The 23475-nt window shown below is 49.8% G+C and overlaps 1 protein-coding gene and 1 non-coding gene across 9 annotated transcripts in view; one reads left to right on the forward strand and one right to left on the reverse strand.

Annotated features, from left to right (window-relative positions):
- The window catches only part of KATNIP (katanin interacting protein), a 231238-nt gene that overhangs the window by 47913 nt on the left and 159850 nt on the right, over nucleotides 1-23475 (reverse strand). For all 8 annotated transcript variants that reach the window (XM_081553378.1, XM_081553377.1, XM_081553381.1 and 5 more), the window contains one exon: nucleotides 857-1724. In XM_081553378.1, coding sequence (XP_081409504.1) covers nucleotides 857-1724 — 868 coding nt within the window. The remainder of the gene's footprint in view (nucleotides 1-856; nucleotides 1725-23475) is intronic.
- TRNAG-UCC (transfer RNA glycine (anticodon UCC)) lies at nucleotides 6749-6821 on the forward strand. Its single transcript has one exon. It is a non-coding gene; the product is annotated as a tRNA-Gly (tRNA).

Raw genomic sequence — 23475 nt, forward strand, 5'->3', positions numbered from 1 at the left:
AATCCTGCTAGCAGATGTGTATTTTTTTTTTTTTTTTGACCCACACGGTGGTTTAAAAATAATCTCCATCAGTGGTCAATGTTGAAAAATAAGAATATTCTACAATTTTGATTTCTCCCGATAAAAGGAAAAGGGAGATCTGGCCCAAGGGCCTTGTATTTCTTTTTCTTTTAATATTTATTTATTTGTCTGCCTTCAGTCTTAGTTGCATTATGTGGGATTGTTTGTTGCAGCACATGGGTTTAGTTGCTCTGTGTCATGTGGGATCTTAGTTCCCTGACCAGGAATCGAACCCATGTCCTTGCATGGCAAGGCGGATTCTCAACCACTGGACCACCAGGGAAGCCCCAAGCTTGTATTTCTGAATGCCAAAAAGCCCCCTTTAGATGGGTTTGTGCTCTCCAGTTTGCCACAGTCCTCACCACTCCCTATAGTACTTCCAACTCCCAGGCAAGAATCAATTGCTATTTATCATCACACTTGCATTATTTTCCTAACAGTACAGTTAGGAATAAAGTGAGGTAATTAGAGACCAAAAGTCTCTATCAGAGGTTAGACAACAGACTAGATTGGAAAAGCCATGGTCAGCAAGAAAAGTGGACAAAGGAAAGTATCTTGGAGCCAGTGACAAATATGCCTGTGAGTTTCACAGGCAAAGTATGCCTTGCCCACTTCACTCACTGCTACTACCCCTGTGGCCCCTGAGACAGGGAATCTGGGACCCTTGGTTGAGAAGAACCTTCTCGTTTTGCAGGTGGGGAAACTGAGGTCCAGGGAGCAATACAGCTTCATGCCAGTTAGTGGCCCTGGCTCCAGTGAGATAGACCCAGTGAGTCAGACGGATTCTGGAACTTACCTCTGCTGGCTGGCTGGCCGTCACCACGACTGAGGCTGAGGGCATCCTTCCTCAGGCCCCTCCTCCCGCTAGCACGCTGCTCCCTGTGGGGGAGCTGGTTAAAGATGTCAAAGTCATCGCCGTGTACTTTGGGGGTCGTCCTCTGAGCTCTCTCAGCGGTAATGACATTCCAGCTGCTCACCCGCCCTTGCTCACGTCGGGGGCCTTTATCCCTTGCCTCGGACCCTCCAGGCCCCTCACCGATGACGTCGTCTGATGGAAACTCATCTCTCCAGTCCAGCGGCTTCTCTGGACTCAGCCAGAGGGGTTTCAACTTCGGGCCTCCCGGCTTCCTGCCTTTCCCCGCGGGAGAAGGTTGTAACCAGGACGGGGTTTTCCCTGGTGGCTCAGAGACTTTTCTGCCCGTGAGGTTTTCCAGCTGTTGGAGCAGCGAGAGCTCCTGGTCAGAAGGAGGAGGGCACTCCACAGGGGGGGAGTGGGGAGGACCACTGGGCACGCAAACCGTCGAGGACGGGGCGGCTAAAATGCTGAGCTCCTCCTCTAACTGGGACAAACTGTCTTTCATGCCGTCGGGAGAATTCATCCTTCCACCAAATAAAGTTCCTTGTGAAGAAACCTTCACATCCTCTGCTGCTCCAGTTGGCTGCGAGTGACTGGCGTGGAGCTCCTCATCCCCCTCAGTGCTGGGCGTCTTGCGGACACCTCTGCTTTCTTCCGAGAGGGCAGCATCGCTCTTTTCCATCCTCTCATCTTGCAGCCCCACCAGGATGCTCTGCGGGGCCTCGCCACCTCCTTTGTCTAACTTGCCATCAAAGATGAGTTTTTTGTTGACATAAAGCTTCACGTTCTTAGCCCCGACGTCAAAGTCCTAAAAACACAAAATTTCACAAAATGAAGGTGCGTGGCATTGCACTGATGTATCGAGTTTTGAAAGCAGCCGATGAGGGACTTCCCTGGTGGTCCACTGTTTAAGAAGCTTCCTGCTAGGGCCGAGGTCATGGGTTTGATCCCCGATCTGGGAAGATTCCACGTATGGTGGGGCAACTAAGCCCATGTGCACAACGACTGAAGCCTGCCTGCCTAGAGCCTGTGCTCTGCATCAGGGGAAGCCACTGCAATGAGAAGCCCATGCACCACAACTAGAGAGTCACCCCCACTTGCCACAACTAGAGAAAGTCCACTGTGCATCAGTGAAAACCCAGTGAAGCCAAAAAAAGAAGTAGCAGATGAAAAAGAGAAATGTGGGATGCTAAAAATGTAAGCTGTCTGAGACCACAGCGCTAGGACTGTTAAATCAGGCTCTGTCTCATTTCAGCGCAAAGGGTTCCATACGCTATAAATCAAAGGCCTTTCACAAAGAGGCGCCTCCGTTGCCATCTTCGTCATCATTACCTCCTGCTGGGACACAGGTAATAGCCTGTTAATTGGTCTGCCTGCTTCCTGTCTCTTGCTCCTTCATCCTCAGCTTCACATTGCCACCAGAGTTAATTTCCTACAAGAGCAGATCTGGTTCCATCACATCCCTTTGTGAAATCCTTCATGTGTTTTTGCTGCCTATAGTCCCTTAAAGTATGGGTCCTGGGCCTCCTGTGCCAGAAAAGCTGGGCAGGCACATAAAATGCAGATGTCCTAGGTCCCAGGAGGGCTATATTTTGGGGGCTCTGAAAGCAGAGCCTGAGACAAGGATTTGAGAGCAGGTAGCTTATGGGCAGGTGCTCCTTTGAGGGAGAGTCAGGTAGGGAAGGTGAGAATGCAAAAAGGTTTTTGGGCTGGTCACTGCTGTGGGCAACTGGGGCTCCCTCCAGCTAGGACACTGTGAGGGACCTGCAGAAAAAATCTCAGAAATGTTCCTCCAAAGGTGGGGGGTTGGACATTTATCCACTGACCCCCTTCCCTGCGGTTGACTGCTGCTCCAGGCAGCATTGATGCCCCGCCATGTTCACAGGCTGAGCCCTCGGGTGGCTTTGGGAAAAGTACCCAAGCAGCAAGGCTGAGGACCTGGAGGCACTGGAGGTGGTGCCCAGTTGGCATTCCCAGGAACTGTCTCAACTCACTGTGGCCGCAATCAGAGGGGAGCCCAGAGGATGCAGTGTGGGCACTTCACTTGTGACGGATAATCCAGACGGTTTCTTTGCACACAGAAACTGAAGGATGCCAGGCACGTGAGATGAATTTAATCCCTGGTAAAGAACCCGCCTGCAGCACGGGAGACCTGGGTTTGATCCTGGGTTGGGAAGATCTCCTGGAGAAGGGAAAGGCTACCCACTCCAGTATTCTGGCCTGGAGAATTCCGTGGACTATAGTCCATGGGTCACAAATAGTCAGACACGACTGAGCAACTTTCACTTTCACTTTTAGCATGACACAAAGTGACCTTCACAACAGGGTCCCTGCCTGGTCTTCTCTCTCCCCCTCTCCTAGCACGTGTGCCCCATATCAAGCAACAACGCTTCACACTTAAAATCGAATCACACCTTCTACTATTGCCCTATTTGGTCATTCTTCTTTACACAAAAACAGTTTTAATAAACTGCTTTCTCGAGGAATGTAATACCTACCTCATACAGTAAACTGGACATATTTAAAGTGTACAACTTAATGGATAAAGAAGATGTGCTAGAAGTATATATATAATGGAATATTAGTCATAAAAAAGAATGCTGCTGCTGCTGCTAAGTCGCTTCAGTTGTGTTCGACTCTGTGCAACCCCATAAACGGCAGCCCACCAGGCTCCGCCATCCCTGGGATTCTCCAGGCAAGAACACTGGAGTGGGTTGCCATTTCCTTCTCCAATGCATGAAAGGGAAAAGTGAAAGTGAAGTCGCTCAGTCGTGTCTGACTCTTAGCGACCCCATAGACTGTAGCCTACCAGGCTCCTCCGTCCATGGGATTTTCCAGGCAAGAGTACTAGAGTGGGGTGCCATTGCAGTAATGCTATTTGTAGCAACATGGATGAACCTAGAGAATATTATACTAAGTGAAGCAAGACAGAGAAAGACAAATATCATATGATATCACTTACATCTAGAATCTAAAAAATAGACACACATGAACTTATTTGCAAAACAGAAACAGACCTACAGACATAGAAAACAAACTTACATTTACCAAATGGGAAAGGAGCGAAGGAAAGATAAATTAGGAGTTTGAGATAAGCAGATACATACAACTATATATAAGATAGATAACCAACAAGGATCTACTTAAAGCACAGAGGACTACATTCAATATTTTGTAATAACCTATAAGTGAAAAGAATCTGAAAAAGGGTATAAACATATAAAATCTTTTATGTATATATATGTATGAACCACTGTGATTTACACCTGAAACTAAAACAACACTGTAAATCAACCATACTTCAATTAAAAATAAATAGTAAAGCATACAACTTAGATAGCAAGGAGATCAAACCAGTCAATCCTAAAGGAAACCAACCCTGAATATTCATTGGAAGGACTGATGCTGAAGCTGACGCTCCAATACTTTAGCCACTTGATGTGAAGAGCTGACTCATTGGAAAAGCCCTGGATGCCGGGAAAGACTAAGGGCAGGAGGAGAAGGGGACGACAGAGGATGAGATGGTTGGATGGCTTCATCGACTCAATGGACATGAGTTTGGGCAAGATCCGGGGGATAATGAAGGACAGGGAAGCCTGAAGTGCTACAGTCCATGGGGTCACAAAGAGTCAGACACAACTGAGCAACTGAACAACAAATACAAAACTTGTTAAGTTTTAACGCATATACACCCATGAGCATTACCCGAAGTCTTCCTCATACCCCTTCGTAATCCCTCCTACCCCACCCCTAGGCAACCACCCACCAGCCTTCTGTCACTACAGATTAGTTTGCATTTTCTAGAATATTTATACAAAAGGAGTCAGCACTATGAACTCTATGGGGCCTGGGGGCCTGGCTTCTTTCCCCCAGCATAATATCTCTGAGATGATTCATCCATGTTGCCGACATGAAGAGTTTTATGCCTTCTTATTGCTGAGGAGCAGCCCATTCTGGGGTGCCCCACAGTCTGTCTGTCCATCCACCTTCACAACACACTCTGGGAGGCTGCACCTCCCTCTAGCTGGCCTTTGCCTCCTCTCCTTTATATGAACCCACCCTGCCAAGGGTGCCAGTAACTGGGATGATTCCTTGCTATCTGGATGATTCTGATTGATTCTTGTCCTGGTCTATCACTCATAGGGCCCTCCTTGCACTCTCTAGGGTGCCCTGGTTTGGACAACCAGTTTTAGGGTCCAGCAGGTGACCAGACGACTGGGAAGTTCTCAGTCCTTAGGCAGGTTATCCCCCTGCTTCCTGTTCTCACAGCAGCCCAGGCTCCCTGCTGCTCCTTGACTGTCAGGGTGGGTCCGGGCCCCCTGATTTTCCTGTGTTCTCTCACTAGGTGGTCCCACTCAGGCCCAAGGCCCTAAATTTCATCCTCGTGTTGGTGCCTCCCAACTATTTAATTTATTTTACTGGAGTAGAGTTGATTTACAATGTTGTATTAGTTTCAGGTGTACGGCAAAGTGATTCAGTTATATATATACATATATCTTTTCCAGATTCTTTTGCATTATGTTTTATTGCAAAATATTAAATATAGTTCTCTGTGTTATACAGTGGGTCCTTGTTATTTATCTATTTTATATATAGCAGTTTGTACCCGTTAATCCCAAACTCCTATTTCATCCTTTCCCACTCCCTTTCCCCTTTGGTAACTACAAGTTTGTTTTCTATGTTCAGGAGTCTGCTTCTGTTTGGTGAATAAATGCATTTGTATTACTTTTTAGATTCCACATAAGTGATACTGTATGATATTTGTCTTTCTCTTGACTTTACTTTGGGCTTCCCCAGTGACTCAGCAATAAAGAATCCGCCTGCACTACAGGAGACGTGGAGACACGGGTTCGATCCCTGAGTTGGGAAGATCCCTTGGAGGAGGAAATGGCAATCCACTCCAGTATTCTTGCCTGGAAAATCCCATGGACAGAGGAGCCTGGGGGCTACAGCCATGCGATTGCAAAAGAGTCAGACATGACTGAGTGAGTAAATCACAACAAAGGTTTCATTCACTTAGTATGATAATCTCTCAGTCCATCCATATTGTTGAAAATAGCATCATTCCATTCTTTTTTATGGCTGAGTAGTATTCCCTTGTGAGTGTGGTGGTTTAGTTGCTAAGTCGTGTCAGACTCCTGCGACCCCATGGACTGTAGCCTGTCAGGCTCCTCTGTCTATGGAATTCTTCAGGCAAGAACACTGGAGTGGGTTGCCATTGTGTGTGTGTGTTTGTATATATATGATATATATATATATATATTTTTCTTTTTTATCCAGTCCTCTGTCAATGGACATTTAGATTGCTTCCATGTCTTGGCTAATGTAAATAGTGCTGGTTGGACACTGGACTCCTGACTGTTCTAATCTCCAATCCTGGCCTCTCCATCTGGCCCCAGTGACCATGTGACTACTCCTCTTGCATATCTAACAAGCATCTCAACCTTAATGTGCCCCGAACAGAATGATCAGTCCACTTTTTCCAAACCTCATCTTTATCCATCTAAAAAATGGTTCCTTCATTCAACCAGCTGCCCCAAACCTAGGAGTCCTTGAGCCCTCTTGCTCTTTCACACACATATCCAATCTGTCAGAGGCCCCTATGGCTCCACCTCCCAAACCCCTCCCTAATCTGACCTCTTCTTCCCGAATGGCCACCGCCTCCTAGCCCAGAGATGGGGCCACCACCATCTCTCCCAGAGACAACAGCTGTAGCCTCCTAAGTGGTCTCTCTACTCTGCACTGTCACGCACCCGCCCCCAACCCACCCCAGCACACACATTTCATTTTCAGCAGCCAGTCCTTAAAAAGCAACTTAAATCACTAGGGAATTCCCTAGTGGTCCAGTGGTTAGGACTCTGCACTTCCACTGCAGGAGTCCCGGGTTCAATTCCTGGTCAGGGATCTAGGATTCCACACGCTGTGTGGTGTGTCCGGAAAACAGAACAAAACAGCAACGACAAAAACAAATCAGATGATGGCAGCCGCTGGTTAAAACCACCCCACACTTTCCTATCACTCTGAGAATAAATGCCAGCTCCCTTCAGGAGTCAACATAGCCTGTGTGATCTGGTCCCGTGATGACCTCTCTCTCCCTGTCCTTTCTCACTCCCAACACACCACTCCAATTGCTGTTCTGTGATTCTGCGGAGCTCAAGGCCACCTCAGGACCTGGGCAACTGCCTGGCACATTCTGCCCCAGAGACCTGCAAGGCTGGCTCCTCCTTGCCTTCAAACAGATGTCGCTGCTCTCCCTAAAGTAGCCTCCATCCCATCCAGTCCCCTTTCTAGCCCATGGTCCTGTTTTATTTCCTTCCTGTCTCTGACACGGTCTTGTTCATCAGCTTTCTAATTTATTTATTGTCTCCCCCACTCAAAGTTAGGGCTGCTCTGATGGCTCAAGTAGTAAAAAATCTGCCTGCAAGCCAGGAGACCCGGGTTTGATCCCTAGGTCAGGAAGATCCTTGCAGGAGGAAATGGCAACTCACTCCAGTATTCTTGCCTGGGAAATCCCATGGACAGAGGAGCCTGGTGGGAAACAGCCCATGGGGTTGCAAAGAGTTGGCCATGACTGAGCATGCCCACACACACACACTCAAACTTAAGCTCCAGGGGCTCCTCTGGTGGCTCAGTGGTAAAGAATCTGCCTGCCAATGCAGGAGACATGGGTTCAATCCCTGACCCAGAAGACCCCACATATCGTGGAGCAACTAAGCCCATACACCACAACTACTGGGTCTGTGCTTTAGAGCCCAAGAGCTGCAACTACTGAAGCCCAAGCACCCTAGAGCCCACTGACCACAACGACACAGGCCACCACAACTAGAAAGGAGCCCCTGCTTGCCACAACTGGAGAAAAGCCCTCGCCGCAATGAAGACCCACTGCAGCCACAATTAAAAAATAAATAAACAAGCTCTGAGACAGCAGAGGCGCTACCAATCTCATCTAAGGGCCCAGCAAGTACCTGGCACACAGTTTTTGCCCAGCGATCTTTTTGGAATTACAAATGAATCAACACAGCCACTTTTCTCTCCGGGTAGCATGCTCTCTAACAATCCTCAGAGAACAAACCTGATCAGAAAAATGGCAGCCCGTTGGTTTCAACCCCAGACCACGTTCCGTCTTGCTTTGGCTTCTGATCTACTCTTGGGATGCGAGATCGGAGACCCTCAGATGTGTCCATGTAGACTCATTTACCCCCTTTCGCCTTCCTGAAAGCTAGGCGGGGAAGCTCTAACTAAATTCCTAGCTCACTGAGCTATTGCTCCGAGGGTTTCCGGATGGGAACCGTCAAGCTCGTGTTAGACGACAGGAACCCAGCGGCTTCAATCGTCCAATTGCGGGATGGCAGGCTGCTATTTGCTGCCTGTCAGAAAAGTCGATTCTCAGAGCACCCTTTTACATGTTTATATGGATGTGTTCTCTGTTTAGCGGAGGCGCAGTGCAAGCACGTGCTGTGAATTAATCAGGAAATAGCTATTGGAGAAGGACAGCCCGGGCAGCTTCCAGTGACTAGTTCCGCAAAATTACCGCCGTGGAAACATCCGGAGAAGACACGCTCTCACTGAAAGAGGTGGGGGGAGGGGGTGGGGAGCATGCTTTTCAGTCCCACAGTCACAAGGTGGGGATCCTGAATCCCATCGGGAGGTGCTGGGTCTCCACAATGGGCTCGCTGACCATCTGCAAACTGTCTAGAGCCCCTTCTGATCTCAGCTCTCGCCAAGAAGCCTGGCTGAGGGACTTCCTTCGTGGTCCAAGGGTTAGGAATCCGCCTTGCAATGCATGGGACGTGGGTTCAATCCCTGGTTGGGGAGCTAAGCTCTCGCAGACCAAAACTAAGCCTGTGTGCTGCAGCTACTGAGCCTGACGGCCGCAACTAGGGAGCCTGTGGGCCACAATGAAAGATCCCATGTGAGGCAGTGAAGATCCTGCGTGTCACAGCTAAGACCCAAGGCAGCCAAATAAATAAATAAAATAAGCAGCCTGGCAGAGTGGGGATAGAGAGGGGGAAGCAGGCTGGGGCAGGGTTTGACCACCAGTGCTCACAAGACCGGACGGGTAGGAGAGAGAAGAAGGTTAGGTTTGAAACCAGAGGGGGTGGCGGGAATCCTGGGGAACTGAGAGGTTCATGCCCCCTGCCTGATGGTGTTTAAATCTGCCAAAGTTCCAACAGTCTCCAGACCAAACAAGTCATATCTGTAGGTGGATCTAGCCCAAGCAACACCAGGATCTAGTTCCAGATCCCACCAGGGTGGGATCCTGGGTGGGGAACAGCATCCGGGGATGCCAAGTGTGAAACGTGAAGGGCCACATGCACTGTCCCATGCTGTCCTTCAAACAACTCCCCAGGGTGGGCCTTAGGGCCCATCTGACAGATGAAGAAACTGAGGCTCACACAGCTGGTGGACAGAGAGCCACTCTTGCTGGCACCCCAATCTCCTACTGCCATTTCTCTCTGGGTCAGGGCAGACCTGGAGAAGGCCTCCGTGTCAGCTGTGCCTGCCTGGCCACTGGCAGAATCACCCGCTTTGGGTGGAACTCTGAGCTCCTATTTCTATTTTTCAATTAGCCCTCATGGACCAAGTGTCTCACACCCCCAACATGACTCCTTCTCACTCCCCAGAGGCAATCGATGTGGGTGCTGGATGGGGGAGGGGGACGGGGGGGCATGCCTACGCTCCTGTCCTTGCAGACCTTTCCTACGTATTTACATACATATCTATGCAACTGTCACAGCTTAAGCATGTGGTCAGAAGCCATCTGAGATACACTTCTGAGTTGTGGGGGAGACGGGGTTGAGATTTTGCAGGTCTGTACTCAGCATTCCCTCAGTGAAGTTCTGGATGAAGGGTGCCTTTGGGAATAAATCCAGGGGAAAATTCTCTTGCTGCTAAAGAACGAGTCTGCTTCCTCCTTCCAACCAGAAGGCTCTAGTCCTATTTCCTCCTTTGCCCTGGCTTCCAAGAACTCCAGGTGAAATTCCATCCTGCAGATGACCTTACCCTCAAGAATCACTTGTGTGTGTGTGTGTGTGTGTGTACTTGTTCCCTTGGTGCTCATATTTTCTTCCTCGTTTAACTAGAGTTATTGCTATGCCCTTTGTTGACGCCGCCTCACACCCCTTTTGCAATGCATTTTCAAACGGACACTGAAACTCTGTGGCTGGCACATGGTGGAGGAGAGCACTGCTGCTTGTCCAAAAAAGGGCTTTATCCTTCTCTCCAGCTGCCCAGAACCAATCACGTTGGGACTGTAATGCATTTGAACCCAACAATATCAATATCATTTTGATCTAAGTGATTGAATTGACCTGGTAAGGCCACGTTCCTCCTTGGCCCTGGGGTCGAATGACATGTCTCTTCCAATGAGCACACGAATTGCTCAGGGAAGATTGATGGCGGATCGGTTTCATCACGACAACAACCCTAGCAGAGGCGGGGGCTCTTGGGCTTACACACTCTATTTGCCTAGAGACTAATACCTGGCTCTAAGCACAGGCAACAAAGCCTGAAGGAAATCATTGCCAGGGAGGGTCCACTGCAGGGGTCCCCAGCCTCTGGGATCTAACGCCTGATGATCTGTGGTGGAGCTGATGTTAATAGAAATAAAGTGCACAATAAATGTAATGTATTTGAATCATCCTGAAACCTACCCCCATCCCCCGACCCCCTGTCCATGGAGAAATTGTCTTCCAGGAAACTGGTCCCTGATGCCAAAAAGGTTGGAGACTACGGTTTTAAGGCAAAGCCTTCATTGGTATGGGTGCACAACTGGAGTCAAACCAGCTGTGTGCCACTGAACCTCACTCGTGCACAGCCCGGGCAGCCCCCCAGCCTAGCTGTTCTGTCTCCTGCTTGGCGCCCACACTGGCCCCGATGCACAGGGAGAAGACGAGCTTCCATCCTTTACTGCTCTCTTTGCCCAGGAGTGCTGTGTCCTGAACAGGATGGGCCAAGGGGCTACGGGCTGATTGGGAGGCTTACTGGGGATGGAGGACTTTGGAGCGTGAGCTGCTGCTGCCCAGAGAGCCGTCATGCAAGCTTCAGGACCCGGCTCAGGAGCTGATCCCTCTAGGAAGCCCCCGGCCCTCCCCATCTGCCCCACCCACCTCCTCAGGTTGAGTCGAGGGTCCTCCTCTGGGCTCTCAGAGCTGAGTGTGCGCCGGGACCCCCGTGCCAACTACCTTGTGGCCCCATGTGCACACCTGTCCTCGCCCGGATGGAGGCCTTCAAGGATGGGGAAATGGGCCTATTCCTATCTATCTTAAGATCAGGCTCTGAGAACTAAATCTGCTCCCTCCTGGAGCACCTGAACTTGAATGCTTTATTGGAGATGAGATCTCAATGACCTTTCGTATATCCCTTGGGAGGAAGACTGATGAAAACCCTTCTTTGTGACACAGTAACTTGATGAAGATGGTGGGGCATGTGACATTTTACAAGCTACATATAACCTACTACATGCCAGGCTGGGAGCCAATGACTGATCCCCCCAACGTCACAGAGGAGGAAGGACGGGGATGAGATGTGACAGACAGGGTCACTAACTGGAGCCCCTACAGCTGATCCTGGGCTGGTTCGGCCCATAGAGCAGTTAAATGTTCGGTACCAGCTGATGATGTCTAAAAACTGAGAGCTTTCACATAACAATGTGCATTTTTGGCTTCCCTTAAAAATTTAAGGGCATCTGGCAGGACGGGGCCAGGGCAAGGATGGCTGCCCTAGGCAGGGCCTGGCTCACTGGGGACCACAGTGCCCCTGTATTGAAAGGCAGGGCCAGGTGGTGGGCACCAGACTGCCTAGGAGTCATGTGACCACCAACAAGTTGTTCTGCGCCTCAGTTTCCCCATCTGTAGGATAGAGCTGACCACCATAGTACCCATCTCACCACAGTGTGGAATAAATGAGCTGATATATGTAAAGTCCTTTGAATGCCACCTGGCACATAATACATGCTCAAGAAGCTGCCGTCATTGTCTCGTACCCAATCTACTGCCTGGACGGCTATACCTACTGACATTGGCTGCTCAGGGCTAGGGTGGCCAGAGACCCCCTGCTCCCCTAAGGCCGGATGCAGTGACCACCTGTTCCTGGCCCAGGTTGGCAGCAGGCATAGGAGAACCCCATTCACTCTTGGATGGGACCTAGAATTACTCTCGCTAACTTAGGTCAATACTTTTCGAGCTGGGATTAATAGATACATACTACTATATAAGGGCTTCCCTGATAGCTCCGTTGGTAAAGAATCCACCTGCAATGCAGGAGACCCTGGTTCGATTCCTGGGTTGGGAAGATCTGCTGGAGAAGGGATAGGCTATCCACTCCAATATTCTGGCCTGGAGAATTCCATGGACTGTATAGTCCAGGGGATCCCAAAGAGTCAAGACACGTCTTTCACTTTCACATAAAATAGATAACCAACAAGGACCTTCTGTTGGTTATGGGGAATGATACACAATATTTTGTAATAACCTTTAAGGGGGAAGAATGTGAAAAGGAATCTTTCTATCTATCTATCTATACGTGTGTGTGTGTGCATATATGTATGTATGTATCCATAAACATGTGTGTGTATTCAGTCACTCAGTCGTGTCCGACTCTTTGCAAACCCATGGACTCTAGCCCAACAGGCTCCTCTGTCCATGAAATTTTCCAGGCAAGAATACTGGAACGGGTTGCCATTTCCTACTCCAGAGGATCTTTAGGAGCCGGTGATCAAACCCGCGTCTCTTGTGTCTCCTGCATTGGCAGGCAGATTCTTTACCACTAGCGCCACTTGGGAAGCCCATCTATGTATACACACACATAACACACACACACACACACACACACACACATTAATATATTACTGAATCACTTTGCTGTACACCTGAAACAAACACAATATTGTGAATCAACTATATTTTAATTAAAAAAAAAAAGATTCCCCTTGATCTAGGCTCAGGCCCCAGCTGGCAATTCTTGCAATTTCATCCAACACAGCATGTACCACACAGGGGCCTTTCAGGATCCTGGCCTGTGTGACACACAAGAGATGAAAGCAGGGCTCCTCTCCTCGAGGAGTTCACAGAAGCCTGAATAATTAGGGGTCACAGACTCAAATGCTTACAGCACCACCAACATGGGAGGCACAGGAACTGGGGAACGCCCGCCTACAAGTCTAGCGGCTGCAGGAGTCACGGGCTCTGGCCGGTGGACACTACAGAGGGAATACCAGCAGCTCATCAGAAGCCAACTTTCCAACGTTGTCAAAAGTTTCACAAGCTGTGCAACGTGAGGGCCAAATGGGACACGCCCGCAGGATAGATTTGGCCTGGAGCACCTGTTTGTTTGGGGCACGGAAGGCTCAGGAAACTGACAGATACCCTAGAGAAGCAAGAAATCTGGTGCCCAGAAGGGGTGGCTGAGACCACCAGCAGGGGCCTGGGGCAGGCTAGGGGTGTGTGGGAGGCTGGTGGGTGAAGAGAGACTTAAGCAGAACCTTGAGGTTTCCAAAGACAGGGTTTGTAATAAAACTGGCTATGCATTCCAGGTGCTGGGCAGGGCAGGAGCAAAGTCACAGAGGAGACAAGAGTTCCCTGGGGACCAGAGGGGATGGACGTTCCATAAGTTTGGAAGCACCAGAGAGCCCGTTTGGGGGTCTGAGAAATCAATCCTGAAGATTCATTGGAAGGACTGATGCTGAAGCTGAAGCTCCAATCCTTTGGCCACCTGATGCGAAGAACTGACTCATTGGAAAAGACCCTGATAATGGGAAAGATTGAAGGCAGGAGGAGAAGGGGATGACAGAGGATGAGATGGTTGGATGGCATCACCAACTCAATGGACATGAGTTTGAAGCAAGCGCTGGGAGTTGATGATGGACAGGGAAGCCTGACATGCTGCAGTCCATAGGGTTGCAAAGAGTCAGAGACGACTGAGTGACTGAACTGAACTGAATTGATTCAAAGAACTTTGGGGACTTCCCTGGTGGTCCTGTGGGCTTCCCTGATAGCTCAGTTGGTAAAGAATTAGCCGGCAATGCAAGAGACCCCAGTTTGATTCCTGGGTCGGGAAGATCCCCTGGAAAAGGGATAGGCTACTCACTCCAGTATTCTTGGGGTTCCCTTGTGGCTCAACTGGTAAAGAATCCGCCTGCAATGTGGGAGACCTGGGTTCGATCCCTGAGTTTGAGAGGGAGAAGGGAAAGGCTACCCACTCCAGTACTGTGGTCTGGAGAATTCTGTGGACTGTATAGTCCATGGGGTTGCAAAGAATCGGATATGACTGAGGGACTTTCACTTTCACTGGTGGTCCTGTGGTTGACAGTCTGTCTTCCAAAGCAGGGGACGTGGGATCGATCCCTGGTCGGGGAACTAAGATCCCACATGCTGCAGGGCAACTAAGACTGCACACTACAACTGGAGAGTAGCCCAAGCGCCTCAACTCAGACCCAATGCAGCCAAATAAATAAATAATTTTTAACAAACACACAAAACCAAAGAATTTTGAAAACATAGTGTGAGCCAGCTGCAATCTGTGAGCTTTCTTTGGTCCAATGGGGCACAGCCTCTTCCCAGGATGTCCAGGGCAGCACGTGCTGGCCGGGGACTGTGGTCACTCCCCTGAGGCATTCTGCAGCAGCAAGGCCCTCAGCTCATACCCCGCCACTGTCCTGGCCCCACTGAACTATGGTTTGCAGGGGTCCCTCTGGGCCCACCTGCCTGGGCAAGAGCTCACGGGGGCAGACAGCATGTCTGATTCCTGGCCCCAGCACGTCTGAGTGTGGGGCAATTGATATGGCTCTGCCAATGAGACAGAGGGACCGAGCAGATGAGTGAGCCAAGTGGGAGATGGAGGAGATGGCAGGCAGCAGGGGAAGGAGGAGCTGGACTTGGAAGGAGGCAGGTTCAGGCAGTGGAAATGGCAGGACCTAGAGATGACTGGTAGGGAGAAGCATGGGGGATGTGGAGGATTCAAAGGTGGGAGTCAAGCACTGCTGCAGACAGCAAAAGGAAGCAGAGCCTGGAGCGGGGCTGAGGGGTCTGGGGTTGGGGATGCCAAGCTAGGGCTTCGCTGGGCAGAAATGCCAAAGAAAAGCATCTGGCAGCCAGGAGAGAAACTTGTTTCAGAAATTAAGCCTTGGGGTAGGTTTAGATTTGGGAGCTGATGAATATGTTCACCAGCAGGTGATTTCCATGTTCTTAGTGGAAAAGAAAAGGACCTAGTCTGGGTCTCATTTTCTACTTTCCCTAGTGATTTTTCCCTCCTTAGACAGCACCTCAATTTTTCACTGGGAATCCACCCTTCCCTTGACCTTACTTCATGTGGATAATGTGGGCCTTGCTCCAAGTCACAACCCAGGCCTGGCCGGTGGGCTGTAGACCTGGGGCTTTCTGCAAGGACTGCTGAAATCAGGAGCAATGTCAGTGGGGACCACCACTTGGAACCTGAGAATGATGCCAACATAGAGGAAGGAGATTCCTGATGGCATCATGTGAACTCCTGGATCCTGCCATGCCTGAAGGCAGCCAACTCATACTTTCCTGTAACATGGGCCAAAGAATGCTTTTTTATCCTTAAGCTGGATTTAATTGGGTTTTCTTGTCCTTTGTTACCAAAAGAATCCTGGCTGATAATACTAGTGTTGGGACTGAGAATTTTAATCAACAGATGCAGCTACTAACTCAGTCCTGGCCAAGGCAGGCAGGAGGGGGGAGAGGAGAGCTCTACCCACTAGGGGGTTTGGGGTTTGTCTTGCTGTCCTAGGCTGGCCCCTGCACGTGGGTGAGCAGCCCTCTCTGCTTAGACATCTGTCTGGTCCCAGATGCAGCTCATCCCCTGGTCTGTGCAGTACAGAGATACAAGCCTCAGCTTCTACCCCTGTTCTGCATCTGTGTTCTCATTCCTGCTGGGAGTACAGTGTGCCTCTGAATGCCAACCTTCTGGATGGAGCCTGAACACCTCGTGGGGCCCCTCTCTCAAGGTGGAATTCTCTGCTCACCTCTCCGTCCTCTGCTGGCTGGAGGCCTGCTTCAAACCTGAGCCTCCTGGACCTCTCAAGGTGACCATGCCTTACCTTCCCAAGCATGGACTCTGCACACAGACTTTAGAGACTGCAGCCCACCCACTGGACAGTACCCTCTAGCAATTGACAGTGGCCCAAATGAAGCCTGAGGTCAACACCTAAGGAAGGCTCTGGTGCATCTGGGTCAGTGCCCTTCTTCCCAGCCACCCTATTAAGATACCATCATGGTCCCCAAGGGCTTCCTAGGTGGCACTAGTGGCAAAGAACCCACCTGCCAATGCAGGAGACTTAAGAGACACAGGTTCAATCCCCGGGTCAGGAAGATTCTCTGGAGAAGGGCATGGCAACCTGCTCTCATATTCTTGTCTGAAGAATCTCACAGGCAGAGGAGTCTGGTGGGCTACAGTCCATGGGGTTGTAAAGAGTCAGACATGATGAAGTGACTTAGCATGCACACACACACATGCTCGCCAGGCTCGAGGGTGCACCTCTTGCCCAGACCCTAGCATGTGGTGGAGCTATCAGGCTACATTGACTCAGCTGCCCAAATGAAGTCACATCTTTGACTTCAAAGCCATTGTCATGTTTGGCCTTGGTTTGTATCCTGATCCAAACAAATCAACTGTTGGGATTTCCTTGATGTCCAGTGGTTAAGACTCCACTCTTCTACTGCCCTGGCGGCTCAGATGGTAAAGAATCCGCCTGCAATGCAGGAGACCTGGGTTCGATACTTGGGTCAGGAAGAATCCCCTAGAGAAGAGAACAGCTACCAACTCCAGTATTCTTGCCTGGAGAATTCCACAGACAGAGGAACCTGACAGGGTATAGTCCTTGGGGTTGCAAAGAGTCAGACACACCGGAGTGACTAAGACTCTTCCACTGCAGGGGCCGTGGGTTCGATCCCTTGTCAGGGAACTAAGATCATGCATGCCACATGGTGTGGCCAAACAAATTAACTATTAAAAATTAGGCAATTAGGGATATTTGAATGTGGACTGGGTACTGAAGCATAATAATGAATGATTGTCAGGTATGATAGCAGCATCGGGATGATATAAAAACAAACTTCTTATCTGTTAGAGATGCACGCAAAAAACTTATGAGTGAAATGATATGATACCTACAATTTCTTTTTAAATGTTAGGGGAAGAGATGAAACAAAAATGGCAGAATGTAGATAACTATTGAAGCTGGAGAAGGGTACATAGGTCGTTACTGAACTAATCTCTTCACTTGCATTCATTTGAAAATCCATCCCTATCCCACCATGAAAGGCCTTTCTGAAAATACAAATACTGCCCTGGGATGAATTGAGTCTACCCATGGGGCATTCCAGAAGCACTGGGACCCTCATCCAAGCCACCAAGCTAGACTGTGGAGGCCCCAAAGAGCCTCTTCTTGGGGCTCCCCCTTACCTCTGACCCCTTCTCCAAAAAGCAGCCAGAGTGATCTTTTAAATTCCTCAATCAGATTGTGTCCCCCTTTGCCCAAAACCCTCCCATAATGATACCAAGAGCTGATCTTTGGAGAGTTCACAAAGGCCAGGAATCATTATGAGCACTTCATATGTATTAACTGAACAATAATCATCCCCATTTTACAGATGAGGAAACTGAGTTAAAGAGGCACAGAGTAACACTCCCAAGGTCATACAGCTAGAAAGAGGAGGAGCCAGGGTTTGCCCCAGCTGAGCTGGCTCTGACCATCTCCCTATTCTGCCTTCAAACCAGTGAGGTCCACTGACCTGGTTCCCACCCATTCCTGGGACCTCCCCTTACACTCTCCTTTGTTCACCAGCTCAGCCTCTGCCTAAACTGGATATTCCTGCCTCAGAGCCTTTATTCTTGCTATGCCCCCTGCCAAGAATTCTCTTCTCACTTATGCTCCCATGGCTACGCCTTCTCAGCATTCAGGTCAGGGATGCCTTTGACCACCTGTCCAGTGCAGCCCTGCTTCATTCTCCCCTTGTCCCTCTTCGGTTGCCAGATGTTATCATCTTCAGAACACTTAGCATTACTGGAAATGACACTAGTCATTTATGCCCTTGTGTTTTGCTCCCTTCCTCATGAGAAGGGAGAGGACTGTATGAACAGGGTCTCGTCTACTTGTTCAACACGGCTTCCTGAGCACCAAGACTTGTGTGGTCCAACACATGGTCACCAACCACATGTGGACAATTACTTAATATTAAAATGAAATACATTGTAAAATGTTGGTCTGTCAGTTATAGGAGCCACAATTCAAGGTCTCAGTGGCCACCTGGGACTGAGAACTTGAATTCTTCTCACTGGGCAGGGCAGAGAGAACATGTTAATATCATCACAGAAAGTTCTATAGGGCAGTACTGGCCTGGTTGACCATGACAAGTCACAGAAACATACCACTGGGTAAATCTAACATTCACTCACTCATTCATTCATTCAAAAGCTACTTCATTAGCACCATTTCCATGTATAACATACACCACTGGGTCCTGCTTCACTTGCTGATGTGACCAGGCTGGAGGCAGAACCTGTGTAGTGATGCTGTTGGCAAAAATGGTGATGACCTGCCTGTTTTTACTCAAGGGTGGTGCCATGTAGCAGATTAATATGCTTGCTATTAATATAAAGGAAAACAGATGGACTGTGGGGAACAGCTGAAAGTCCACTTTTTGGATGAGTTATAACACCCTAGGAGAGACTATTGATTCTTTTCTCCTAGTAGATGTTGCTCTGCAGGGGAAGCCGTGCCGAGAAAAACCACAGGAAAACCCACAGATCCGATCTTCCTGTCCCACCTTGGCCCCTTACTCCTCACTAGTGGGGCCAGTCACTTAATCTGGGGAAGCATCACAAAATGTGACAAACCTATTATCACGTCCTCTTCCTGAGCCCAAGACAAACATTGATGATCAGTCACACACACTAATCAATCCTGGATGCACAGGAGGAAAGTTCCAGATCCTTCTTAACAGCATTCCAGGCAGCCATTCCCAAGTAGAGCTGGCAAAAGAAACGCCAGTCTATTTGCTCCCTGGGGTCTCTTTATTCTAAGTCCCAGCTTCACCTACAAGGTGGGGCCTGACTATGTCCACTTGTAGGATGGGTAGGAGGTTAATTGAGATGATGCATTTCATCATCAGGCATCAAATGTTTACGGAGTAGGCTTCCCTGGTGGCTCAGTGATAAAGAATCTGCATGTCAATGCAGGAGACACGGGTTCGATCCCTGATCCAGGAAGATCCCACATGCTGCAGAGTAACTAAGCCCCGTGCGCCACAACTACTGAGCCTGTGCTCTAAGAGCCCGGGAGCCGCAACTACTGAAACCCACGAGCCCCAGAGCCCGTGTTCCACATCAAGAGAAGCCACTGCGATGAGAAGCCTGTGCATCCCAACTAGAGAGTAGCCCCTGCTCACTGCAACTAGAGAAAACCTGCGCAGCAATGAGGATCCAGCAGAATCAAAAATAAATAAATAAAATAATTTAAGAAAAGATGTTTATGGATGCCAACTGGGGGCCTCACGCCTGCCTGATACACGCTGTGCTGGGTAAATGGCAGCCGTGATGAGTACCCACATCTGTGGGCTGCCCTGTGCGGCCGCGTGAACCAATGCTGGCTTCCGAGTCCTTACCCTGCCCGGAAGTCCTCTCCTCCGGGCCGGCTCCGAATCCCCGCATTACCTAACGAGGGTGAAGGAGCCCATCCAAGTTAGCAAGAGGATTAAATAGGCAGCAGACCTTCCAATAAGAGACTCCCATTCTTCCAGCACCTTCTTTTCTTATGCTCTAAATAAGGCTTGGTTGTATTAGTGCCTCGCATTGAACTTTGCTTCTTCGGATTCCCAGACACAAAACACCCGTCTTAACAAGCCGTGTCTACCGGGCTGAGCTGTATTTCCTATAAACTCTCATTTTATCTCCTCTAAAACACACAGTAATAGCATTCTCTGGAGAATATTAAATCAAACCAACCTGCAGCTGCATTTGTTTGCGCTTTCTGCCCCTGGAAAATGCTGGCAACAGATGGGTGTGCGTTACGTAAGTGGTGGCCCTGCAGGGGCCTGTGGTCCTGCACGCACTCCTCTGTGTCGGAACACCCTGCGTTTCTGATCCCCGCAGCCGGCCGTCCCCCAGAGCGCCCGCCACGGCACCCTGACGTCCTGGCCCTCTTTTCTATTCTCGGCACACAGGGAAGACCGAGTGCAGGTTAAAGAAGAAAGGCAGGCTGCGGCCAAAAGAGATGAAGCTTATCTCCTTTGTAATCCGGCACATAGAAATCCGCTTTTCTTGGCCTGAGCTGTATAGTCAATGACAGGGCCGAGCTACAGGGCACGGGCTTGGGCAGTTAGTGCTCTTTCATTACCCATTCCAGAAGATGCTGATGACCGCCTGCCAGGAAGTGCTGGATGGACTGGAGGACCCGGCCTGAGATGCTGGGAGCCTACTACTCGGGGCTGGAGCGCCATCCAGGGCCTGGAGGACAGCCCCCTACACACCCTGGGTCAAAGCTGGCCATGGGGGTGGGGAGGGGAGCCTGATATGCCCCCAGGAACCTCCTCACTTATTCTAGGGGTTTGGACTGTTTCTCAAATTTAAACTTTAGGCATTAAAACAAAAAAAACTCAAAAACCAGAAATCAGACATAGCTTTTTGTTACTTCACCGAGGAGTGTCGTGTGTCAACAGAGCTGGCTGGGACTGCGTCTGCTATGTTAGCATCTAGATCCCCAGAGCCTAGCAGATGTTTATCTGGGAGCTGGAGGGATGGCTCAGTGGTACAGAATCCACCTGGAGATGCGGGTTCCATCCCTGGATCGAGACGATCCCCTGGAGGAGGAAATGGCAACCCACTCCAATATTCTTGCCTGGAAAATCCCATAGACAGAGGAGCCTGCTGGGGCTAGTCCATGGGGTCACAAAGAGTCAGACACAACTGAAGCGACTGAGCACATGTGGAGGGATGGCTGGGTGAGCGGGTGGGTGGAGAATCAGCAGGAAGAGGTACGGGGGTGGGGGGAGAGGACGGGAAGGAGGGATGAGGCACAGGGTCTGCTGGTTGGCCTCTAACCTGCAGTATGACCTGGGGAAGGCATCCTAACCTCTTCTGCTCTAGGTCACTTGTCTGGATCTCAAGGAGGATGAGACAACTGCTTATGGGCTCTTAGGGGAATGAACTCATTCATTCATTAGATAGCCATGTTTTTCTACTTGGAATAGAACAGTGGTGAAGACTCAGGCCCTGCTCCCATGAGGCCCCCGGGGTGATGGGGGAGGCAGGTGTGTATCCTGATCTAGGGGTGATGGAACTAGTTCATGCGGTACAGAAGTGTACAAGGGTCGGGGGTCAGGTGAGCACCCTGGAGAAAGTGATGCCTGGGTCTTCCAGGAATATGAGGCATAGACAAGCATCTGGAGTTGAGTGAGACAGGAGGGGCCAGGGACTAAATTTGTACCTACAAGGGAGGAGGGTGGAGAGCCCTGAGAGCAGCTGGCACTCTGGAGGGAGGCATGAGCAAGGGGCGGGTGCTGAGAGAGAGGCAGGCCTGACCCACAGGGATTAGGGGGCCCTGATGTCACACTCAGAGGTCTGACCTGGATTCTCTGGATCAAGGGAAGCCTTTGAAGTTTGAGCATTGGAAGGACTGATGCTGAAGCTGAAGGTCCAATCCTTTGGCTACCTGATGCAAAGAACTGACTCCGTGGAAAAGACCCTGATGCTGGGAAAGAATGAAGGCAGGAGGAGAAGGGGACGACAGAGGATGAGATGGTTGGATGGCATTACCGACTAGATGGACATGAGTTTGAGTAGGCTCCAGGAGTTGGTGATGGACAGGGAAGCCTGGTGTGCTGCAGTCCATGGGGTCACAAAGAGTTGGACACAACTGAGTGACTGAACTGATTGAACTTGAGGGTTTGAAACCATAGTCATGATCAGACCTCCCAGAGGCTACTGGAGACAAACCAGAGGCCTAGGCCTGGGATCAGGGAGAGAGGATAGTACTTTTCCACACCTCTTTTTGCCCAAGCATCTCCCTCCACCTGGAGGTGCTTTCCCTTTTCTGCCTGGCTCAGGGCTTCTCTTCCCACTAGAGCTCAGGTGTGCTCTTCCCTGACCTCTTCCAGCTCGAGGTGGACACCCTCCTCCAGGCTCCAGAGGGTGCAATCTGGGAACAGCCAACTCTGGCACAAAGATGAATTTGGTTTGAACTACATGGTGGTTTCGTCTTCCCAGGTAGCACAGTGGTAAAGAATCTGCCTGCCAATGCAGGAGACTCAGATTTGATCCCTGGGTCGGGAAGATCCCCTGGAGAAGGAAATGCAACCCACTCCAGTATTCTTGCCTGGAAAATCCCATGGACAGAGGAGCCCGGTGGTCGCAAATAGTCGGACACGACTGAGCATGCATGGATATGGTAGTTTCAGAAGAATTTAAGTTAGCTACTGACATTTGCAAACAAAATAGCTCAACTCAGATTTCCAGCTCCCTGGGAATGTTCAGAAGATCTAGCAGCACTGGCTGGCATTGCTCCATAGCAAACATTAGTTAAGGCTGACAAATGGCCTGCCCTTTACCTGGGCCATGTGTTGGCCAGTCTGCTGCACTCCCTACCAGGCCCCAGTGTCTCCCTAACAAGACTGAGGCTGAGAATTGGTTCGCATTTAACATCTCGCTTGTACTATCGATTCTCTTATAGCCAATTATAAAGGAAAGTGGAATAGTTCATGCCCCCTTTTCTATCAAAAGAAGGGAAACCAAGTCCTGTCTCTCCTCACCGACTGAGTTCCCTGCAGAGTCCCTGAGGTTTCTACTTGAAACCCATGGCGCTCTGGGTTCAGCTTGATCAAGGCCTTCATCACACTGTCTCATCTGTCTACATCACTTGTCTGCCATCTCTTAGACAAGGGATACCCCAAGGCATAGACTGTGTCTTTACATCAGTGTCTGCAGAACTGATCATGAAACCTGATGGTACCTAGGATGTGCTCAAGAACCAGTATTGAATGAAGGAATGCAAATGAATACGTGGAAAATAGCTTAGAGAAAGCAAGAATAAGGACCTGGGTGTGGGTACTGGTATGAGGGTAGGAGGAAGGGGGGGGTTCTGAAATCAGAGAGGCCAAAGAGCATAGACATTAAGAGCCTGGCTGTTTGGAGTGGGGTCCACACACCAGGAGCACAGGTGCACCTTGGAACTGGCTGCATACGCAGAATCTTGGGCCCACCCTAGACTTGCTGGATTGCTGTTTTTTAGTCACTAAGTCATGTCCGACTCTTTGTGACCCCACGGACTGTAGCACGCCAGGCCTCCCTTTCCCTCACCATCTCTCGGACTTCGCCCAAGTTCATGTCCATTGAATCAGTGATGCCATCCAACCATCTCATTAGGACCTGTATTTAATCAAGATCCCAAGCGAGTCATTGTGGATTATGGTTTAAGAAGTGCTGGTGAAGCAAATGGGCCTGGAGTCCAATTGCAGGGGTTCAAATTCTCACTATGACACTCACTGGCTGTGTGACTTGGGCCACGTGACATAATCTCTCTATACGCCTGTTTCCTTATCTGTTAA

The sequence above is a fragment of the Giraffa tippelskirchi genome, chromosome 13, assembly GCF_054371585.1.
Source record: "Giraffa tippelskirchi isolate mGirTip1 chromosome 13, T2T-mGirTip1v1.2.pri, whole genome shotgun sequence".
Lineage (NCBI taxonomy): Eukaryota > Metazoa > Chordata > Mammalia > Artiodactyla > Giraffidae > Giraffa > Giraffa tippelskirchi.